Source organism: Populus trichocarpa, chromosome 5, assembly GCF_000002775.5.
Source record: "Populus trichocarpa isolate Nisqually-1 chromosome 5, P.trichocarpa_v4.1, whole genome shotgun sequence".
In the NCBI taxonomy this organism is placed as follows: domain Eukaryota; kingdom Viridiplantae; phylum Streptophyta; class Magnoliopsida; order Malpighiales; family Salicaceae; genus Populus; species Populus trichocarpa.
Genome location: NC_037289.2, coordinates 10,132,769 through 10,155,709, shown reverse-complemented (window position 1 = coordinate 10,155,709; position 22,941 = coordinate 10,132,769). Strand labels below are relative to the sequence as shown.

The following is a 22,941-nucleotide window of genomic DNA, read 5'->3' as shown; positions in this document are numbered from 1 at the left end:
TCACACATATAACACATTAATTTTTATGAATATTTTTTAAGAATGTAATTGTACTAAAAGTTTGGTTTTTTTATTTCATCAAAGCAAGGGAAAATAAATTGCTAAAAAAAAATAAAGTATTTTATACAATTTAATAATTTATAACAATTAAAAATCAAATTAATATCATTATTGAAAAATTAATATAATAAAGAAATGAAAATTGATCATGTTGTCAAAGAAATTGTATTTAATGATGAAGAGATGGGGATTGAATGATAATAAAAAAAATTTGTATTTGTGATGAAATTATTATCTTGCATGATAAATTTATTGTTTTAATTATTTATTTTATTATTAAATATATTTAAAAAATGATTTAATGATTGAGTAAATTATAATTTAATTATATTATTTTTAATAATGTATTCTCCTTTTTACAATGATTATAATATTTTTAGCATGATTTTGATGGGTGAAAAAATTATTATTTCAAGTTAATTAAAAAAAAATCCTCATTATAGACTAAAATAAAAATACTGATATTTATTTATTGTTTCAAAATTGTATATCAAGGAACTTTTTTCTACATTTTTTTCTATTTTGTTTCTCATCATTCAAACAAAATACAAAAATATTCGTCATCTTGTATAACCTTGCCAGCACAACTCCGTATCTTTGTCTTATCCCATACGTTCCATCTATTTCCGTTTTTTTTTTTTTTATTATCCCGACGAGATAATTACTAGAGATTCCCTTATTCAAATCCAATGCTTTTGATGAGTTGCATGGGTCTTGAATTTGGGCTCTGGATCATGGACAGGCCGGGCCGTTCTTAATCCAAAACCAACGGATATAATTTATTTATTTTTATTTTTTTGTATAAAAACGAAACAAAAAAAAAACTTTTTAACGAATGGATAGTTTTGTAATTTGGAAGTTTGATTTTCAATTCCCGCTTCCCATTTCCCAATTTCCAAATCTGAAATCCCTAACCGCTACTATTGCTGACAGCACCAGCACCAAGAACTGAAGTATAATAAACTGAAAAGAGTAAAATTTTGCTTTTACATTTGTCTTTGTAATGTAATTGAAGAGAAAAAAACTGAAATGTGATTCGCGGAGGAGAAAAGATCGTTCGCTTTGCTGCTTCTTCAACGCCCTGCCTATTTTATGTCTCCAGATCTAATCTCGGTATCTGCTGCATCCATCTCCAAATTAGGGTTTCTAATTCTTTTCCTTTTTCAACTTCAAATCCAATGGTTAATATTTCTCCTTTTTGTTCATTCCTATTAGTAGTATGATTTTCTTTTTTAATTTTTATGCAAATGACTGCTGAGGCGAAGACATTTTGGATGAAGATTAATTTTATTATTTAGGTTTACTTCTGAAGAAACCTGTATCGATTAATCTTATTTGCAGCCAAAGGTTTTGCACTTAGAAGAGACTTGGTTAGGTTCGAAATCTGGAAAGTTATATACGAAAACTTGTGAAACTGACACCTTATCTTCATCATTTCGTGGAACATAACAGGTTAATGTTCGCCTTAGCCCTACTATTCTGTTGCAATTGTGATTTTTCTGGGAAATGTGGCTCACTTGAAATAGATTTGCAGCAGCAGGCAGTTTTTCATGATAATTTTCATAGGAAGAATATGGAACTATGTTCTATGCTGCGAACTAATGTTGGGAGTTGATAGAAAAGCTACATGTGGATTGCATTTGTGCTCTCTCCTGTTGAATCTCAGATGTTTGTGTGGCCATTAAGGAAAGAAAAAATTGTTTTCCAAAGTGGGGTTCTGGAGAAGTTGCTGTAACCTTGTTTATGAGGCATTACTTGAAAAAACTAATTATCACTTCAACTTGGATTTTTTGAAGAGATCTTATGAATAGTTGATTACTGCTAGATACACATTAAAATTTAATTTTGGGATTGTAAGAGAAACATGTACTTCTCACCTTCATGTCTCACACGTGTTGTTCTCACCAGCTTCTGCTTGTTGACTTTTTTATGGTGCAGAAAGAAATAGAGTATGAAGTGCAATGGGCAAGATACTTGTAAATCAAGCTCCTCATCATGTATGGATGTTATGATTGACGAGGAAAGTGTTACCATGGACAAACTACATGTGCCCAAACTTAATCTTGAGCCACAGCAGATGAAGCGAAAGAAATACAATCTGCGGAAAAGCTTAGCATGGGACAAAGCTTTTTTCACTGAAGAAGGTGAACAATGAACCTCGGAATCAATTGTCCTCTTTGGTTACTAATGTTTTGCACCTCAACTTTACCATCGAACCTTGGGGTTCCTTTCTTTTTGGCCAGGTGTTTTAGATCCATTAGAATTATCAACACTCAGTACGAGAGTTGACAGGCCTGTGTCCCGTGGAGGGAGAGAGTTACTATCCGGTGGTTTGGACTGCATCAATGAGTTACCAGATATGCAAGCACTTGAAGATAATTTGTTCAAGGAATTGCCTCCAAACACTCTTGCCGATGGAGGCATGGCTGCTCGTGTCTTCTCTCCAAAGCCTGTTTCATTAGCAAGAGATGAAGCTGGCCCAGCTTCTGTGGTTAGTTTTTCCAAGTTCACTACCTTACTTTTTTATTGCTTAAGCTGTTCTATTTCTCTTGTTTCATTCATCGCATTGTTTAAAAATTGAAGGAAATTTTACTATTCTTTTTGTTATACATGCTTTTCAGGCCAAGCGAAAAATTCTTTCAGCCTCTAATATTAGTCAAAGTGCATCCAAACGCAGTGGTTGCCCGCGACCGGTGGCATCATCTTCATATCCTTTAGGTTCTGTTTTGTAATAGATAATGAAACAATGGATTGTCCCCATAGGCTTATCAATGTTCTTAATCTATTTGTTCCTATGGAAATGTTATTCTTAACTTCTTTGAACTCTTAGAAGGCCTCCCACTACAAACAAAACTAAAGCGACAACAAAAGACTCAAAAGTTTCAAAACTATTAGCTCCAAAGCCAGATCCCTCGAATGTTTATGCTGCTCCTAGATCCAGCCACTTGAAACGTAATCAGATTCCTCATCCAGGTGGTCTTTGTGTATATTTGTGTATTTAATCTGTAAAGCGGTTTAGATTTTTATGTCTTTACTGTAAGTTTCAAACCTATTTTTTCATCTGCATGACTTTCAAAAGAATACTAAGATTTCATAATTAGTTCATGGGTGACAAATTTTGCTTACAGAGGGTTTTCTTGTTCAATTTATAGTTTCTTTTCTGTTATATCTGAATTTGAATAGTCAATTTCACATAGAAAAGCAAATTGATATTTCTATTTTCTGTTGATTTATAGTAGGTGATGGTCAGAAGAATATTAGATCAAAGGGCACTTCAACTAATACCAGAAGTGTTCGAAAAGACATGGAGCTTGGTCCTTCTGACAAACTGTTGCCAAAATCCACTGCTCATCATGCTAGAAGTAAGGTAGTGAGAGCCTGAACTTTTCGAAGTTTTGTAATACTAAAGTGACCTGGAATATCTTGTTCCTGGTATCACTGGTTGTATATCAAGATATTAGTTTTTTTTTTTTTTTCAGATTACAGGAGACTAACAGATTCTGTATCATATCAGTATGTCCTTATTTTCTAATATGCTTGCTTCATTGGGATCTTTTAATATGTACAGGTCAGCCCGGTGCCAAAAAAACATTCATCAACAAATACACAGCACCCCCAGGTTAACCTAGCAAATAATTGCTCAGAAGTGATCCCAGATCTTGTACGTCCAGTTGCTGCACATCCACTAAATGGCTCTGATAATAGTACCAGCAAAATTGCAGTTTCTTTCTCGCAAAATGCTTCCTGCAACAGTGAAAACATGCAATGTACAGAGTCTCAAACAGCAAAAGCATCAGGCTTGCGGATGCCATCGCCATCACTGGGATTTTTTAGTCAGGTATGCTCACTTAAACATGACCACATAAATATAATAAGTTGCATTTTAACAGAAATAATGTTTGATTAGATGCTTGTTTTTTTCCCTTCTGTTCATTTATGGTGCAGTCGAAACCTGCTGGTTCGCTTAGCCTCCTAGAAAGAACTCAAACTAGCAAACTTCGCGAGTCTAACATTCCTAGTTTGCACAAAGCTGCCCTCTCAAATCATCAGTGTCCCTGGCAACCATCCAATAAAACATCTGCATCCTTGAATATGAGGAGCAATGCTGCTGCTTCTGTCAATCCTACTTCACAGGGAAAGATCAAAGGCAATTCAGAATTAAAAAATAAAGAGAAGATGTTTCAGGCACCGCTTAACTCTAGGATTTGTGATGGGCTAGGTAATCAGCAGCAGTTGCACGACATTCATGACAATCAGTTGCTCTTGCAAGGTGGCCCTTGTGAACAACTGAAGAAAGGTCAACATAGCAAGAAAGTCACTGAGCTTTGCCTCACAGGTAGAGATACGACTGCGGCTGGATTAGACTACCCCCATTCTAGATTCAATGTTAGCCTTGCAGCAGAAGTTGATAGTCTTTCAGAGAAAAATTGTGTGACTGCCAATCATCACATTGAAGACAGACAATACATTCCTATCATCAAGGATAACAGTGACCATTCAGATTTTCCATCTCTAGGTATGAGTACTAATAGTGATGAGGGTACCCAAAAAGTGCACGATCAGTTAGCCAGGATGCAGGGAGTCAATGACCAGACTGTGAAACAATCTGAGCCAATGAAGCTTGACACCTGTCATGTTTATCTTGTTTCTAATGCAGAGAGTTTGAGCCTATGCTTGAACAATGGTACTTCAATTGAGGAGAGATCAGCTGAAGAGCTTAACAACTGTCGTGGTTCAAATCGTGCAAATGCAGTTCTTAAATCCCAAGACTGTAGTACAGCTGAACTGGAAATTCCTTATAGGCCATCTTGCTGTAATGATATACTGTACACAAACAATGAATCTAGTGAAAGTGGAAACTTGTATACGGAATTGTATGTGGAAAATGTGCAGCTGCAGTCTGTAGATGGTAATCTAACAGTCAAAAGGGACGAGAAAAGTATGCCAAACACTTTGCCGGAGTATAATCTGCCGTCGATGAGTATTAGTGATCCAAGTGAAAAAACTGCCAAACAGACAGAGCTTCCATTTCCATGCCTTGTTACAGAACAAGCTATGGCAGATGATTGTGGATTGCAACATGATGGTTACTTATTGCATGGAAAAAGATTCTTCTCTGAAGAATCCAAGGAGAAGAATCTCCTTCAAAGTGCTGAAGATATGGTATCAAATGTTAATGCTTCTGGAGGTATATTGGAAAGTTCCGGAGTTCTTAGTTCAAAATCACCTGCCAAGCAAGATTCTAGTTCTAATGCAGCTGGAAAGTCAGAGTGCTTGCATGTGGAAAACCCTTTGGTATCTTCTGTAGACAAAGGGCTAGTTAAGGTTGCTTCTGAGATAACTGATATGAGTGGGGACAAAAGTTTAGTAAGTAAATGTGATTCTTCGGTTAAAAAATTCATTGTTTCCTCTTATTTACAGCGAGGAAATGATGCCAATGGAAGGGGTTCTTCCATTCCAGAGAATAATTGCTCCACTTGTATGCATGATGTGAACGAAGACATGGAGAAAACTAAGGTGATAACTTCTTTCTGTGAATCTGATCAGGACAATCAGAGTCAAAGAGCATTTGATATGTTGTATTCTAAGAGCCGATCTCTTGAAGAACAAAGGGAATGCAGTAATAGAGACATTGCAAATGTCAGAGGAACTATTGCAAGTGAAGTGGAAAGTCTAAATGGTATTCACCAATGTGAAATAATGGAACAAACAAATGAACTTGCTCAAGTTAATAGAATTACAAAGGAAACAGTAATGCAAAATGCATACGTGCAGTCCTCAGAAGAAAGTCTGTTATCTGATAGCCACAATTGTAACATTAGTCCTTTGGTATCAAATAAAACTTCTACAGTAATGGTTGATGACATTCGAGAACTTGAAGAACATCTAGCAGTTCAAAATCCTTACGTGATGATTGAGCAAGCTCCCCTGGACAATCATGAATTTTGTTCGGATGATAGCCTGTTGCTCATGAATAATACTTCTGTAGAACTGCGAAAAGGAGATGCTCTTCAAAATGTTCTGGGTGTTGGTTTAGAACAGGGTGATGGCTCGTGTGAATCAAGATGTTTTGATGTCGACACTCAAGTACGTCCTATTAAAAATGCTGGTTCAGATTTGGATAAAAAAGCTGAGCACACATTTATGGTTAATACAGAGCCAGGTTTCATGGAGATTCTGCCATCAATTGAAAACTACAAATGCAGTATGGATAGTAAGAATAGGAGCGATGATGAGCTGATTGATCAAGCTGCTTCCTTGGAATTTAATTCATCTTCAGACAAGAGCAGGCATCAAATTGCATCATCAGTGGATGATTGTGACTCTAGTTTGTTTTGCTGTTTGAATGAGAAGTCTAAGTTATTAATGAAAACAAAAGAGAAATCAAGTCAGAGAGTCCAGCAGGATGCTGAAGTTGATTTATCAGATAGGAATATTTTGCCAGAGGAAGCTCAGATTAAAGTTCCTCAGACCAGTAGCAGTCCCAGCATTGAAGTGCAGCATGAGTTGGATGTAATGTACCCCACGGAAGATAAGGCTGCAACATTGTCACTGTAAGTGTTTTAATCTGAATCACTCTGATTTGTTATTTTTATAGACATACTCCAATTCTTCAGAATCCAACTGAAAATTTGTATTGACAGCCAGAAACCTGTTAAAAACAAGAAACAAGATGCTTGTGTTATAAAACCACCACCAAATGTGGTTCCTTTTTCCGATGAGTGGTTGGCGGCATTTGAAGCTGCTGGAGAGGTAATTGACTGAGACTACAGTAAATGATTTTATGAAACATAAGTAGTGGCCTCTAATTAAAAAACTTCTGCAGGAAATTCTAACCATGAAAGGTGGTGCTGTACGAAATTCACCCCCTGACAAGGTTCAACATGAACCTGGTCCGTGGTCCCCGGTATGATCCTGTTTGCTCTACCCTCTTTTCAAATAATGTCAGTAAGTTCTTGATGCAATGGGACTTTTTCGGTGGGTCAAGGGAGGAGGGGACGTTTCTTATATAATTAATGTCTTGTAAATGGTACTGGTGGACGAGTAGGATTCGTTTGGGAGCTGAACTAAAAAATCATTTTCTTGGTGATAAAATCTATAAATTTCAGTTAAGATATAGCAGAGCTCATCCGCTTGCTATAATATTCTAGTTAAGAGTTTAATTCACTATTGATCTACAGTAGGACATGATCCGATGAAATCATACTTAATTTTTATGAATCTGGTCATTAGCTTCTGGTTGAATGCATGACTGTTTTGAGAAGTGTGTAGGAGACTGATGCAGGGAAAGTCTACCCTGAGAATTTATGGAAGAGAAGCTGATTATTTACCAGTATTTGGTTTGATAATTATAACTTGCATGGTTTACAGGTACGCCGGAAGAACGCTCAAGGGATTGGGCCATTTGATTGTACAAAATTCATGAACAACAACACCCCACCTTCCACTTCTAATTGAGGCGACATGGTTCGCTAAAAAATCTAGGGCCTGGACCATTGCATCCTATGTCTCTGTTCTAATTGAGGAGATTCAGCTGATCATTCTTCTATGACTAACAATGTCACTCTCTAAAATCAGATATAAAAAAAATAAACAAATTCTGATTATGTTTTTAATTTTCTAATTTGTGATTTCTGTTTCCTTCAACTCGGGGAATAGCACTTGTAATATTTGATGCTAAAATGATCACACGTGGAAACAGCACTTTGACATTTGAATATTGATGCTTGAATTCATGAACTTTAATTTCTTTTCATTTTACTTCCACTTGCAGTGTTCTGAGACAAAAGTACTTGGATTTTGAATTTCAGAATTTGCTGACAAATGTATTTTATAGAGATTTAGCAAAATCTCGCTTACTTCTTAAAAAATGAGGGTTCAAACAGGATTTTTGACCTTGGTAGTGTGATTTATATACTCGCAGTGTTATCATTTAAATCACTTTTTGGATCTTAATTTGCACACTCTTTAAATATTGACTCGTCTTGTTTGTTTGTTTATTAGGAAATAGATTTTTTTTGAAAAATAAATTATGGAAAAATAAATTCTAGAAAAGTGAATTATTTTTCAATATTTGGTAGTGTAATGAAAAATAAGTTGGAAAACACTTTCCAGTGTTTAGTTATGTCATGGAAAATGAGCTGAAAAAATAACTTATTAATGTTTTATTTTTTTCAAGTTTATTAAAATAATAAGAAATAAATTTTATAAATTAAAAAGTTGAATGAGAATGAAATTAAAAAAAAATATAATTTCATAAATTATCTCAAAAAAAATAAATAATAATCAAAATAATAGAGATCAAATCTAAAAAATAAAAAATTGAAAGATGAAGAAATTAAAATAATAATAATTAACATTTTATAAATTATTTCAAATAAAATAAGTAACAATCAAAAGAATGAGGATCAAATTTGATAGATAAAAAATTTCAATTAAAAAATGATAAGGGAAAAGCAAATAACAATTATAAAAATGAGTACCAAAGTTAATATAAAAATTAAATTCTAAGGGATGAAATTGAAAAATAAATATTCAAAACAAAATATATATAGCAATCAAAAGTTTGAGGACCAAATTTGATATAATCAGCAAATAATATGACATTTCTAAAATTTTCACAACTTCCGGAAAGTGTTTTCCGCTCGAAATAAAAGGAAAACACTTTTCTGGAAACCAAGCCAAATTATCCTTTGACTGGAAAGTGTTTTCCATTGACCAACTTTTCTAATGACAAACAAACACATGAAAGTTTGGAAAGTGGTTTCTCGGAAACTACTTTCCAAGAAACAAACGCACCCTAAGTGATGATAACTTTGAATTCCTGCTACTAAATTTCGACACCTTTCTTATGGATGATAATGAGTTTTTACAATTTTTATATTTTATCATAAGAAAATTGTCATTTGACTGGAAAGTGTTTTCCGTTGACCAACTTTTCTAATGACAAACAAACACATGAAAGTTTGGAAAGTGGTTTCTCGGAAACTACTTTCCGAGAAACAAACGCACCCTAAGTGATGATAACTTTGAATTCCTGCTACTAAATTTCGACACCTTTCTTATGGATGATAATGAGTTTTTACAATTTTTATATTTTATCATAAGAAACTTAATCTTTATATTCAATTCATGGAGTTTTGAGTATAGATATAAGTATTTATTATAAGAGTATTATATATTATTTAAAATAAAATAAAATAATAATAGTAATAGTAAATTCATTATTTAAACTATGTTAAAATCAATATTGAGATATGAATATGTTATACTGGATCGGGTTTTAAAGTAAATTTGACAATATATATGTTCTATTCTTACCCATCGAGCAAAATAACCATAAATATAATGTCATTGCTATTGTGATCTCCAAAGTGTATCTTGTCAATAGTATCCTTATTTGAAGAAGAATCATTCTATGAATTGTTCCGGTCTCAATTTCATTCAAGCAAGTGATCCTGAAATGGACTACAAATGAAAAAAGACCTAAGACCATTATAGAGAGGAGGCCTTTGACCAAAGTCAACATATTTCTAAGGGACTGAGTTCGCAAAAAAAATTACGGATGTTATGTCATCATTATCTCTTATTTTTAAGAAAGGCAAACTCCTTTTATTCTAAGCTGCTCCTCATGCGTGCTCAACGACTCTTTACTTTTAACAGACACTTTTAGAGATGTCATTTGTTGCTCGTTCTTGCTGATAAAACCAACCATTGGCATTTGAAGAGATTAAATGTTACATGGAGATTTTGTTAGGTTCCAACCTTTTTGTATTTTTAACACTGAAATACTTTATATGAAATTGAAAATAACTCTTGATATTTATTAATGAGTCTCAAAATCCAAGATGTTTAGAAATAAGGCTGTTGTGTTGGATAATTGGTTGATCTCTCAGTTCAAGCAATTTGATTCATTCTCTATAATCAAGATATCTGATGACTTGATATGGAAAGCTTAGAGGGTTGGTAAGTGGTAGCAGGTGATGTCTGGTAAGTCATGACCGGTAACTGTAGTAGCAGGTAGTGCCTGATAAGTCAGGTGACCGGTAATTATAATAGTAGCAGGTGATGTCTGATAAACCAATGTGACTAGTAGTTGTGATAGTAACAGGTGGTGCCTGGTAGCTGTGGTAGTAGAAGCTAGTGCTTGGTAAGCTGGGTGTCTGATAGTTGTGGTAGTAGTGGGTGGTGTCTGGTAAGTCAGGTGATCGGTAGCTCTGGTAGCAGTAGATAGTACCTGGTAAGTCAAGTGACTAGTAACTGGTACCTACAAAATGTCCCTTTTGATGGATGTCGGAACTCTTCAATGGTAAAGTCGGTAACTTTGTAGAAAGAGAAAGTGCAATGATATTTTAGAGAGATAGATTCTAAAAATACATATGCTAAAAATATTGAGAATGAAGAGATTGTGAACCTTTGACTTAAAGGATTCATGATGTATTTATAGCCCATGAATCTTGTCCTTTTATAAAGAGGAGGGGATATAGTGTAATTTTATTCTTTTGATATTTAAGTTATATTCTACTCAAAATAATACGTATTGGATTAGTATAAAATACTAAGAGACTCATGTGAGATCATTGAAAAATCCCTGGTAAGTGTTAGGCTTGGGCCCATTAGAGGTGAGAAATGGGTCCAAATGCATTGCCTAAACCCAAGCATGTTGGGCTCGGAGTGCTCTCCCAAGCTTGAGCATGTTTGGCTTAGACATAGAAGCCTAGGCCCACGGAGGTGTATGCCTAGCATGGGCGTACGCCCTACATGGGCTCTTGTTTCTTGCCCGAGCCCATGTCTTCTAAAGAGGTGGGCTTAGACAGTATCTAAAGCCCAAGCTCCTTGGCTGTTGGGCTTGAGCTACCACACTCACGCACACTCTCCTGGAGCCCTTTGTTGTATATTTTTCTCGAGGTACCAAGCTCCAACCTAATGAGTGTTTTTTTTGCCTATATTGGGGGAATGTTTTAGGCCTATTTGGAGGGGGGGGGGTGGTCCATTTTATTTGGATCCATCACTTATTTTACTTAATACAAGTAACAAGTCCACTATTAACGACTACAAGATTTATCATTTATTGGCTGGAAACTTTCCCATCAACAATGAAGTTTGCCAGTTGCTAGATATAGTTCTCACTTTTCGTAATACAATTTCGTGTATTTTCTCAACTATGCTACTTCAATATTGTTTTCTTTCCATCATATACTACTGAAAATAGGAATTAGATTTGTCTATGATTTTTTTATCCTCTAAAGTGAGACATACAAATTGAATTCTATAGTTGCTCCAAGAAGTAATTGGTTCATATCCTTTGCTCTAAGAAGTAACCACCACCAATTAAGGAATATTAATTCAAATATCTCGAAGTTGCCTGAGATTCATGGGAGATATGCATCTTGTGTCTCCATCCAATGGTTGCTTAGCAAGTATGAGGTTGGCCAACCTTACTTAGATGATAAGGATCCCAAACACATGTTTGGACTGATCTTGGCATAAGCTAGAAGTTTTTCCACATGAAATTATCCTTGCAAATTATCTTGCATTTAGTAGAAAAACTTCACACTGAAATGGACTTTCCCTAGCTGGATTTTGGGATTGTGTTGTTCCTAGGAACAAGGGTCACTCTGATACTTAAGTTAGTATTTGAGTTTGGTTGATCAAATGACAAGCATGTAAAAAATCAAAAGGATGAAAAATGATTTCTGGTTGTGTGTAGAGAAGCTTTGTATGTTCTCTCTATCTTGTTGAGTTGAAAAATATCCTTATTCTCTCTCACTACACTTGAGAATATATAGTCTTTCCTGGAAAAAAATTTGGAGCAACTCACCATGAAAGGTGATAGTTCTATTTCGTAGTCCACTCATGTCACATGGTAGTTAGCATTGTGGTAGCTCTAACTGAAGTCATCGTTGAAGTTGTAGCTTATACATCTCAACATACATGGTGGTAGCATAAAAAAATAGAGTCTAATAATTAAAAAAAAAAGAGAGAGAGAGAAAATAGAGAAAGGGATGAGAGATAAAGGGTGTTGAGCTTGTTGGGCTCTGTAAATTGGCTCAACCAAGTTACATGGTAGCCAGGTTTATCGAGTTTACACATGCCAACCCATATCAAGGTTGCACCAGCCTCGATGTGCGTTGCATGTGTAACCTACATATGAGTTATCAAGTCCAGATTGAACCTTGTTTTTTTTTTATTATTATTATATCATTATCATTTGCCTTTCCAAGTCTTGTAAACATACATGTTTGGAAGACTTTAACGAGCTAAAGAGGGGGAGAAAATACATAATGTAAAAATTTATATTTGCCATGCTTGCACAAAAATATTACTTTATAAGCATGCCTTGGAATGTTATCTATTTTTGGTGAATTTATGAGAGATTTTTGTCAATGTTTTTTAGAGAAAAATAAATGATCTTTTTAGAAATAATAGTCACATAGACTTAGAGAAAGATCTTTAATCCTTTTAGAGACATGTGGTCATGAGGATTTAGAAATAATTTGTTATGAGGACATGAAAAGAGTTGGTCACAGGAACCTGGAGATAAGTGGTCACGGACCTGAAGACATAATAAAGATTTAATAGAGATTTTACCATGAAAATTTGATAATTGGATGGAGACATTTTATATTTGGAAAAAACTTGATGAGTTCAATAGCAAGAAAGAGAATCAATTATCAAGCAGCAGAAATATGGCTAATGAAGGTCAGACAAAAAGGACATTGACTTTTTGAGGCAGTGATGCTGCAGTCTAAGAATGTGGAATCTGCAAAGGTCAACCGTGAGGTTCATGTCAACCTTGATTTATCAGAGCCTCAATCTGAAGAAATGAATGATGAGTTGGAAATAGAGAAGCACATGCAAAGCAATGGAAATCGGGCCACAGCTTGTCAGACAGACGGGTTATTGGTGTTTTTTGGAAGTGAAGCAAGGTCCAAGAATATCGAATCAGCAGGCTCCCATGAGATTTACGCTATCTTGCATTATCAAAGCCTAAATTTGAAGATGCGTGAAAATGAGTTCAAAAGTGAGGAAGGGAAGAAGGAATTGTACTTGACTAATAAAGAGAACGTTGAAGGCAATATTCTGCAGGAAAGTTGCCTGAAAAGATGTGGCCAAGATGACGCAGAGATTATGGGGGTGAATTAATGAGAAAAACTCTGATGTGAAATCAGCTGTAAACAGTGTCGTCAGACCGAAGCATGGAGGAAGAAAATGAAATGCACGGGCAGAACGATAAACATGTTGATACCGCTGGTGTATTGGAAAGCAGTCCAAACCTCAAGAAGTGTGCCTGTGCTATTGAACCAGACCCAGATAGTATTGGTGCAAGATTACGACGGAGGCGTAGAAAAAGTAATGGCCAAGATGATGCAGAGTTCATGGGGGTGAATGACAAAACCTCTGTTGTTACAGCAGCTGTTGAAACCATGTCATCAAACCAAAACAAGAGAATAAAAATGAAATGCATGTCGAGGATGGTAAATGTGCTGATGGCACTTCTGTCTTGGAGAGCAGTCCAGAGCTCAAGAAGCATGCTCATGCTGCTGAATTAAGCGCAGATAGTGTTGGTGCAAGATTAAGACTGGGGCGGGAAAATGGGCAAATTAAGGCCATGAAAACGAGGAGTTGCTCGGGACAAATGAGAGAACTTAAAATATTTAGGAGGCTCTTCTTGAGAAGTTGAGGTCAAAATGAAGCTTATCAAGTATTAGAAAACCTGATTTTGAAGCCTGGGAAATAAACAACATGAAGATCAAGGTATCTTTTCCTTTTTTGTCAGCATCAGCAGGATTGGATATTAAAATCTTTTTGCTAATGCAGCATCGTAAATGCTGCTGGAAACAATGGCTTGCTGGTTTTAGTGCAGTTTGTAAAACATTGGGTTTACCAAAATCCTAGTTCTTTTTGGCTAGGATAAATTTACCTGTTGTGGGATGCAAAATTTTATTGGGGAGCAATCCAGGTGCGCGAGTTTGATGCTTATGAAAAAATCACCTCTTCATAGGCCAAGTAATATCTAATTACTCTCTAATTCCAATTAAATCATGAAAATAACAACCTAGCACTGCGACCAAGTCCTTACGTTTATGAGATAATTATATATTAAACTATGTTAATTTGTGAGCATCAAACTCGAGTGAATGAATTCACACACACACACACACACACATATATATATAGATATATTTATATATATGAATTCATTCACTATCAATATATATATATATATGTGCATGCGCGCGTGTCTTAAGATGTATATGCAGTCATCTTCCATGAAAACTTTATACCAATGTATCAAAATGATCATGTGTCTCTGTATATCATGATTTTTCTTTAGTAATTTTTTGCAAAACAACGTCCAAAATTAATATTAATTAGTCCCAAAATATGCAACCGTCATCAAAACATAGGATGGTATATGAAATTTCTTCAAAGTTGGTCTGAAGTTGATGTTTCTGCATATAGTTACAGATACAGAATAATCAACAAGGTCAATGGGCTTGCCGCTTTCAATTTATCATGATGGCTTCAACTCATAACTAGGACATGGATACGAGAGCAGCATCTTCCAAGTGAAATGCCAAAAAGGTTAGTTTCCAATCCCATTTTATAACGCATCCTCACCTAACACTTTTTCAGTAAACTTGGAAAGAATGGAACATCATGGGGAATAAAAAAAAGGTGAACCAGGAAAGCCTTGTAAAGAAGAAGGGCATAATTACAGAGAAGGAGATAATTCCCTACTCATTACGCTCAATTCAAAACGGAGTTTCCTAAGCCCAACTTTGACACAGCTAGCTATTGTCTTCCTGCTATAAAAAAGCATATCATTTTGCTTTTCATTTGACATGGCCATGGTGGGGCTTCAGAGACATGCTAAGTGAGGGACAGTAGGCAAGCCATTTCTTATTTGTCTTGTTAAAGAAGCATGCAAAGCCTTGGAGCCTGCTGATTCGAGCAAAGAGTAATTCTGCTCTCCCTGCATCATTCTTTTTCTTCTTCTTTTTTGACTGGTAAATGATTCGTTCCTTGGTACTTTTGATGCCGTCCGTTCCTTGTGTTTGACCAACGACAATTCAGCCTGAACGCAAATCTCCGTTGAAGATAATCAGTGATTTGAAGGTTTAATTAAATTGGATATAATTAAATTATAGAAACAAAATCCGATTAGAGCGAGTGGAAATGATTAAGACTAGTTTTAGACGAAACCCATTGTGCAACTAATTAATTAAGGCAGTGGTTTCTCATCTTAGGCTGTAGTTTTCAATAATTAAACATAAGCAAGCACATGCTCTTCCTAGTCAACCATCAGAACAAGTTGAGGATTAATCTTCTTCATAACATGTTTGGCAGCTGGGAAACTTTAAGAATAATATGTTCCTAATCAGATTGATAGAGATGGAAACAAGAATTGAATTGAAAGATAATTAATTAGACAAATCAAATTTATTGACCATGAAGATAAATTTGATTTGATTACTAATTTGTATTTGTGTTGTTCAATTAGGTGACTTTTTAGAGCTTGATTTGTACGTATTATCCCTTTTTTTACTTTTCAAATAATGTCACTTTAATTGGTTTATAAAATAAATATGTAAAAAAAGAGCAATAGTTTTTATTTTATAGTTTGATAATGCATGTTGCTCAGCGATTTTTTATAGTCACGGACATAAGAGATGGGACTGTGAAAACAAAAAAAACAAGATAAAAAAAACAAAAAAAACAAAATTGTGTTTGGTAATGATGTATAAAACAAATTTATTGTTTATGTATTATGTTTGTTTATGGTAGATAAAATAAAATAAAATATAAAAAAATTATTTTATCTTTAATATGTTTTGTTGTCAAACTTATATATTTTAAAAAATAATTAGATATTTTTTTTAACTTTAGTTTATATTGAGTAATAAAATTAATAATATATCCTTAAATATAAAATCAAGACTAGCTTCACGGGTTGACCTGAGGACTAAACCGGTCTGAGTTTAAGAAAGATAGAGAAATGATTGATTCGGTCAAAAACCCAGGTCAACCCGGGATAAAACACAGGTCAAAAACCCGTTGAATATTTTGAAAACAAATCTGGTCAAAACAATGTTGTTTTGATAATTGTTTTTGTAAGAAACGGGTATGTCATGTTAACCCTCCAGACTTATGACCTGAGCATTGTCTCTGGTCGACTCCCGAGTCAGGTTTTAAAACTATGATAATAATAATTTTTATTTATATATTGACTCTCCCAACACGTGCTTTAGGAATTGCCTAGGTAGACCACAAGTTAGGTTTTAAAACTATAATAATAAAAAAATTTATCCTTACATTGAATTGAATTGACCCTCCCGATCTGTGACCCGAACCTTATCTCGGGTTGACCCTCGAATTAAATTTTAAAACTATAATAATAATTATTTTTATTTTATGTTGACCCGGATCAACCTGGTTTTGCTCGGATCGACCATCAAATTAAGTTTTAAAACTATAATAATAATTATTTGTATTTTTACATGTTTTAGTTGGATTATTTTGGAGTTGAAATAGTTCCCCATGTATCTCCTATTCTAGAAGTACAAAAATTAACTCTGAATTTTTTTAAAAGATATATTTATTTTTATTTCTTCAATCAAATATAATTTAATCCCTAATATCTATTTCTTTTTTATTATATAATTGTAATCAAATGCTACCGTAAAGAACAACAACGAACTTGATGAGAGAAAATTGCAATGAATGTCCCGTCGGTTGGTTGGGCATCTAATAGTTTGAATCATAATAATCAGAAACTATATTCTATGATATTTTAGGAATAAAAAAATAAATAAAAAGTGTATATATTTTTCTTCTTGAGGTGGACCACTTTTTTGAAGAATTCCATAGCCTCGACATATGAACCAGATTATTATTATTATAACTTTTGTGGCCTTCGGTCAATTTCTCAAGATAACAAAGAAATGTAGCTAATTGGCCCTTTTGGGGGGCTGTGCAGAAGCCCTGCTTGCTACTGAAGAACTGGGAATCCGAGGACCTTACAGTAACCTAACATTTTTATCATCTTCCTCTCTCTCTGAATACTATTAAATATCTCATGTGATAGCCTCATCATGCCTACCTTCCAGTTGACCTAACATTTTTTGTACGTATTCACAAACACAAATACCTAGGGAACTACCTTTTCCTATTTATTTATATATATATATTTGTGGTGTTGGATTTTCCTATTAATATTTAATAAATACTAACAAGCATGTGGAGGCTAAATATTAGGATGTTTTATGCAAGGGTGTGTTAAAAAGGGACTGTTGGAAGTTTCAGCTGAATTTAGATATTTAAATTAAGTGAGATAAATAAAATTATAAGAAATTAAGTTATTTTTTATTTATTATACACCAAATCATAACTATTTAATTTAAATCTAGAGCAAGATGGTTATATAAAAATAAAAATATTATTAGAAAAAACAATGAATAAAATTATGAAGTAAAATTGTATTTTTCATCAAAACTGTATTTTTTTTATTCATGTAATTTTTTGTGTTGTGACAATAAATTATTCTTTTATTAGTAATAGCAATACAAAAAGATATTCAAAAAAATTATAATTATTTGAATGAAAAAGGAAAAAAAATATATTTGTAACCAAGAACTTTTTTTTTTAGTCATGTATTTCTTATTTTCTTGACGAAAACATGCCTTTTCCAGGAGAAACATTTTAAAAAAAAACATATTATGATTGTAAAAGCAAGTCCAATTAAAAAAATCATGAATTGATCATTTTTACGCACTTATATAAAAAAAACTATAAAAATAATAAATATAAGAAAACTATATTAAAAAATAAAATAAAATAATAGATATTTTATTCTTATTTATTATTAATAATCAAATTATTTTAAAAAGTTTTGTATTTTAAGTTAATACATGATTATTCATAAAAATAATTGTTGATATTATCATAAAAAGCTCTAATTCTCTTAAAAAAAACATAATAAGTTAAATAAAATCATTTTCAATCTTAAAACACCTTCTAATAACTTTAAAATTCAAAACCCAACAGAATAAAAAAAAAAACTTTATGGATCATGATCGATTCTCTCTAGCATATTTATAGACAAAAACTACATTCATTAAACTCTTATCTCTAACACCATCTCATTGATACTAAGATCAAGTTTTAATTGGTTGTAATATGTCAACTAAGCCTATTTTCTCTTTATCTTCTTTTTTTCTATGATTTTCTCTCTCTTTTTTTCATATTTAAAGACCAAAATGTAATTAAAAAAATAAAGTTTAGGACTACAACATATAATTCCAAAATAATAGGGACCAAATAAAAAAATCACAAGGTCAAAATTGAAGTTTTCTATGCTCCATAAACATTAAAAAAACAAAAAAAAAGTTTTGTTTTTTTTTATTTTAACTTCTTCTTATTATTCAATTTTTTAAACTATAAACTAAAATTTTGTTATGTAATATTGATCTTTAATTTAATATCTTAGTGTTTCATGCCAACAAGGTAGATCAAGCAAATCAAAACAAATTAGCATAAAATCATCCCATCTTATATAATAATATGTAAGGATGAATTAAAAAGAAAAAAAAACCATAAGTGCATAATTTTTCAAGTATAAAAAAGGGGAAAAAAAAATAGTTGTGCTATTGTAGTCAAAAGTACACTGGCCTCTATATTCACAATAATAAAAACCGTGAACGATCGTTTTTAATTTTGTTTTGTTTTTTTTATAATGTGAATAGTTAAAAACATTATCATAAAAATAATACTTATTTAATATTATAATCATTATCATTGATTTTTATTCATTTTATAATATAATCTTATAATAAACATAGCATGATAAATATATTTAGATTATATTTATTAAGGTAACGTTGACATTGTACAGTTACTTTTAAAATATTTTTTATTTAAAATATATTAAAATAATATATTTTTATTTTTTAAAATTTATTTTTAATAGTGATATATTAAAACTATTTAAAATCATTAAAAATATAATTTTAAATAAATTAAAAAATATTTTTTAAACATAAAAAACTTTTCGGTTTTGTAATGGTTTACCGAGCAGTTGTCATCACACTAAAATGACACGACAATTGAAAGAATACTATTGATCTGGATCAGTGTTCCTTTAACACATGTTTCCCTCTTCATTGGGTTTGTACTTAAATCATACGAGGAGCTGGAATAGTGAGAGTGTCTCAGTGATTTTATTTTATTTTATTTTATTTTATTTTATTTTGTGGAGACAGGAGGCCCCACATCACCTAGCACCTTTAATGGGGGCATGTCATGAACACAAAACATTAATACTTGCGAATGCATGTTATAAATTGACCTTATTAAAAACCTTTATTGCTAACTCTTGAGCAGTTGGCAGTCTACCTAATTAGAATCCAACCTGAGGATCCAAGAAAAAAAACCTATCTATTCTAAGATATCAAATTCTATGGAAAATACGAAGGTTTCTAAGAAAACAATGGCATTAATTAATTCAAAATTCAAATAGTGTAGAAGAATCTGAACAGGTTGAGAGGGTTGCTGAATTATTTAATTTATGAGGCTAAAATCCGATGAAGAACTGTTAATGCAATTTATAAGATGCTTAAGATGTCTTCCTTTTCTTTTTGATTATAAACTGAAATTGATTACGCTTCAAAATCCAAAATATTAGGGTAGTTACTTTTCATTGCGTTTAGATTATGAATGATCATGTGTTTATGTTCATCTTTTGTTCTCTATAACTGGACTCAGGGGCGGAGCTAAGATTATTTGTTAGGGGGGGCCAAAATTAATATAATAAAATATAATATTTTTTTTAATTTATTGTATATTAGTTGTAAAACAAAACCTACATAATTTAGTTTTATTCAAATAACTTACTACAAACATATAATGACCTTTGTATAAGGTAAAAAGGTTTGGAGCAATACCAAATTGAGTCAAATCATTAATGAAGTTAATTTCATCTTTATAATGTATCCATCACTTTAATGTTGTTGGTCTTTATACCTATCAAATATAAACATACAAAGTATATAAGAAACATTAGTTAAAACGAAGTATTATTTATATTTGATAAACTTTGAAATAAAGCAAAAAATAATAAAGAATGATTCTTACATATTTATTTTAATTGTGCTCGTCGTTCTTTCATAGAATATAAATCATCGATTATCATATCAATTGTGAATCTTTCAGCAATTTATTTTTCTATATAGACAATCAAATAATTTACAAGAAAATCATCCTCCATCCAATAGCGAAGTCTTGTTTTAACAATCTTCATCGCTGAAAAAGCTCGTTCAGTAGGCTATGAGTTATTAATATTTTTTCTTTTTTTTTCTCGAAAAAAGAATCAATTATTCTTATTTTGTTAATGGTTCAACCTAAAATCAAAACATATATCGTAAGAAAAAATTGATAATTTTGGTGGCTCTGCTAAAAACATAACATAAAAAAATCCAAGCATAATCAAAACAAACCAATAAAATATATCTAATTAATTAGAAAAAAAATCACTATAACAAGAATTCAAAAAACAATTGGTAGAACTAGCAGATCTGAGAAAAAAAAAGAGAAAAAATGGTAAAATTATAAAAAAAAACCTCATCAAATTATTAACAAACATCTCAAAACAAAACAAAAATATATTTTAAATTTAAGTTACCCTGTTTTGTTTGATGAAAGATAAATTAATTAGTAGCTCTGCTTCAATCTTTTTGTAGAAAAATTTTGCTCGCGATTTATGTTTTTATTTCTGTTTTTGATCGGCTGTAGGATTTATATTAGGGTAAATTGATGGCTCTGCTTTTTATTTCACAAAGTAATGCCTTTATATTTTTTTCTTTTCCACGTAGATCAAGAGTAAATTAAAAGGAAATAAAAAATAAAATCACATTTAATTAAGATTCCCACCTCTTTAAAATAAAAAAATATAACCCTCCCTCATATTTAATTATCTAATTACCTAATAATATATATATATATTGCAGGGGCCCGGGCCCCTGTTTGCCCCCCTGCTTCCGCCCCTGGCTGGACTTCTTACAAAACAGTCTCTTTTTGAGAATTTTAGAGACTTTTCGATGATCAAGTCAATGATTTTATTATATAAGAAATTATAGTAAATGAGCATTAAATTTTAAAATTAAAAAAGTTTGTTCTTAAATTTTTTTTTTGGTCCCTTGTAAGAGAGTGAAAATAGTGAATTTCTTTCTGTTCAGACTGTATTTATAACCTTAATTTTTCCTTTTCTTACTCGAGGGTCGTATGTCTTTTTTTTTATATATATATCCAAGTGGAAGGAAAACCCTTATAATCAGCATTAATATTGATTGTAAGTGTCTCCTTCTATGACATTAATTATTTATGGGAGTATCGCATGCTTATAAAAAACGATTCTACATCAATATATAAACAACATTAATATTAATGAGATTATCTTTTATATTCAACATTAATACTGATTGATGTATGGACAAGCTTTATAAGATTTTTTGTATAGCTAGTATGTCGGGAGATAATGACTCTAGATTTTTATTTTGGGTCTGGTAGAGGAATCCTGGCTCAAAATGGCTTTGACCCTAGAACTTATCTGACCATCTTGCTATGGGGATTTGAACTTATCAAAAATGATTTATTTATCCTTGAATAAAACAAGTCCATCCAAGTTGGTTTCTTTCTAATTAGTTTATCTTGTAACGCCTTGCCTCTGAAGAATTAATATTCATGAACATTATCTTAGTCTTGCACTCAAAGTAAAACCCTAAAGTAAGAATTAATAATATTCACCTGCTTCTACCCATAACTACGACCAAGCATGACTATAAACAATTTTAATCACCAGAAACTTCTGGGAATTTTCTTAGAATTTGCTTAACTATTTGAAATGAAAAGGACACTAAACTTGTATATATATGGTTAGATGAAGCCAAATGCAACACATAATTGCCTTTCGTTGCTACAATAAAAAAAATTAATAAGGTCAATGCTCCTTTTTATATTACGGTCCAAGGCATTTCAAGCGTCATGCACAAACGTGGAGGATAAAAAAAAAGTGATATTTTAATCTGTCACATTAAAATTATGTTATATTCATAAGATTTCATTGAGGTGTGACCCAAATTTAAAATCACAAACATCATTTGTAAAAAAAAATATTTGCACATTCATGTTAGTAGAAAATAATATAACGAATTCTAGAGGTCATCAGTTCGAATCTCACAAACCTCATGATCACTGAAAGCTTACATGATCGTTAACTTTAGGACCCGCGTGGAATTAATCGAGATGCTTGTAAACTGGTCCGAACACCCATGTTAATCCAAAAAAAAATTATAACGAATCCACCAGCATTTAAAATTAATTATGGTTTCTTAAATTTGTGAAAAGCAAACTTGTATCAGGCATAAGATTCTTCACCAAAATTATTTATTTTGGGAGGATGAAAAAAATTACAACTATCTAGCTAAAAAAATAATTATTAAACTCAACGTGGATTTACTTGAAAAATTCATAATTTATTAATCAGCTCAAGTTTTAAATTGAATTATAAAATATACTAACCCAATAAAACTTGATTAATTTAATTAAATTTTCAGTAAAGTAAATTGATTGATAAGCGAAACTCAATTGTTTTAAATTGAATTATAAAATATACTAACCCAATAAAACTTGATTAATTTAATTAAATTTTCAGTAAAGTAAATTGATTGATAAGCGAAACTCAATTGTTTTAAATTGAATTATAAAATATACTAACCCAATAAAACTTGATTAATTTAATTAAATTTTCAGTAAAGTAAATTGATTGATAAGCGAAACTCAATTGTTTTAAATTTAATTATAAAATATACTAACCCAATAAAA

At 32.2% G+C, this 22,941-nt stretch overlaps 1 protein-coding gene across 5 annotated transcripts; it reads left to right on the top strand.

The window, feature by feature from the left end:
- Positions 1-911: 911 nt before the first annotated feature.
- Positions 912-7,827, top strand: LOC7480488 (uncharacterized). Of its 5 annotated transcripts, none has more exons than XM_024600881.2 (12): positions 912-1,173; positions 1,402-1,512; positions 1,999-2,204; positions 2,304-2,551; positions 2,682-2,767; positions 2,885-3,033; positions 3,297-3,427; positions 3,629-3,898; positions 4,006-6,614; positions 6,705-6,813; positions 6,887-6,967; positions 7,432-7,827. In XM_024600881.2, the coding sequence occupies exons 3-12, from the start codon at positions 2,012-2,014 to the stop codon at positions 7,516-7,518; spliced, it is 3,963 nt and encodes a 1,320-aa protein (XP_024456649.2). In that variant the 5' UTR covers positions 912-1,173; positions 1,402-1,512; positions 1,999-2,011; the 3' UTR covers positions 7,519-7,827. The 5 variants fall into 5 exon arrangements, 4 of the variants coding, with proteins under 4 accessions (XP_024456649.2, XP_024456648.2, XP_024456650.2 ...); XM_024600880.2 differs by having other exon boundaries at positions 912-1,241; XM_024600882.2 differs by lacking the exon at positions 1,402-1,512 and having other exon boundaries at positions 3,300-3,427.
- The last annotated feature ends 15,114 nt before the right edge of the window (positions 7,828-22,941 follow it).

Bases quoted from the DNA above. Each gene is read 5' to 3' on its own strand.
- LOC7480488 (XM_024600879.2), top strand. From the start codon at position 2,012: ATGAAGTGCAATGGGCAAGATACTTGTAAATCAAGCTCCTCATCATGT. The intron at 2,552-2,681 runs GTTAGTTTTTCC...CATGCTTTTCAG, and splicing joins AAGCTGGCCCAGCTTCTGTG to GCCAAGCGAAAAATTCTTTC. The intron at 3,428-3,628 runs GTAGTGAGAGCC...TAATATGTACAG, and splicing joins CTCATCATGCTAGAAGTAAG to GTCAGCCCGGTGCCAAAAAA.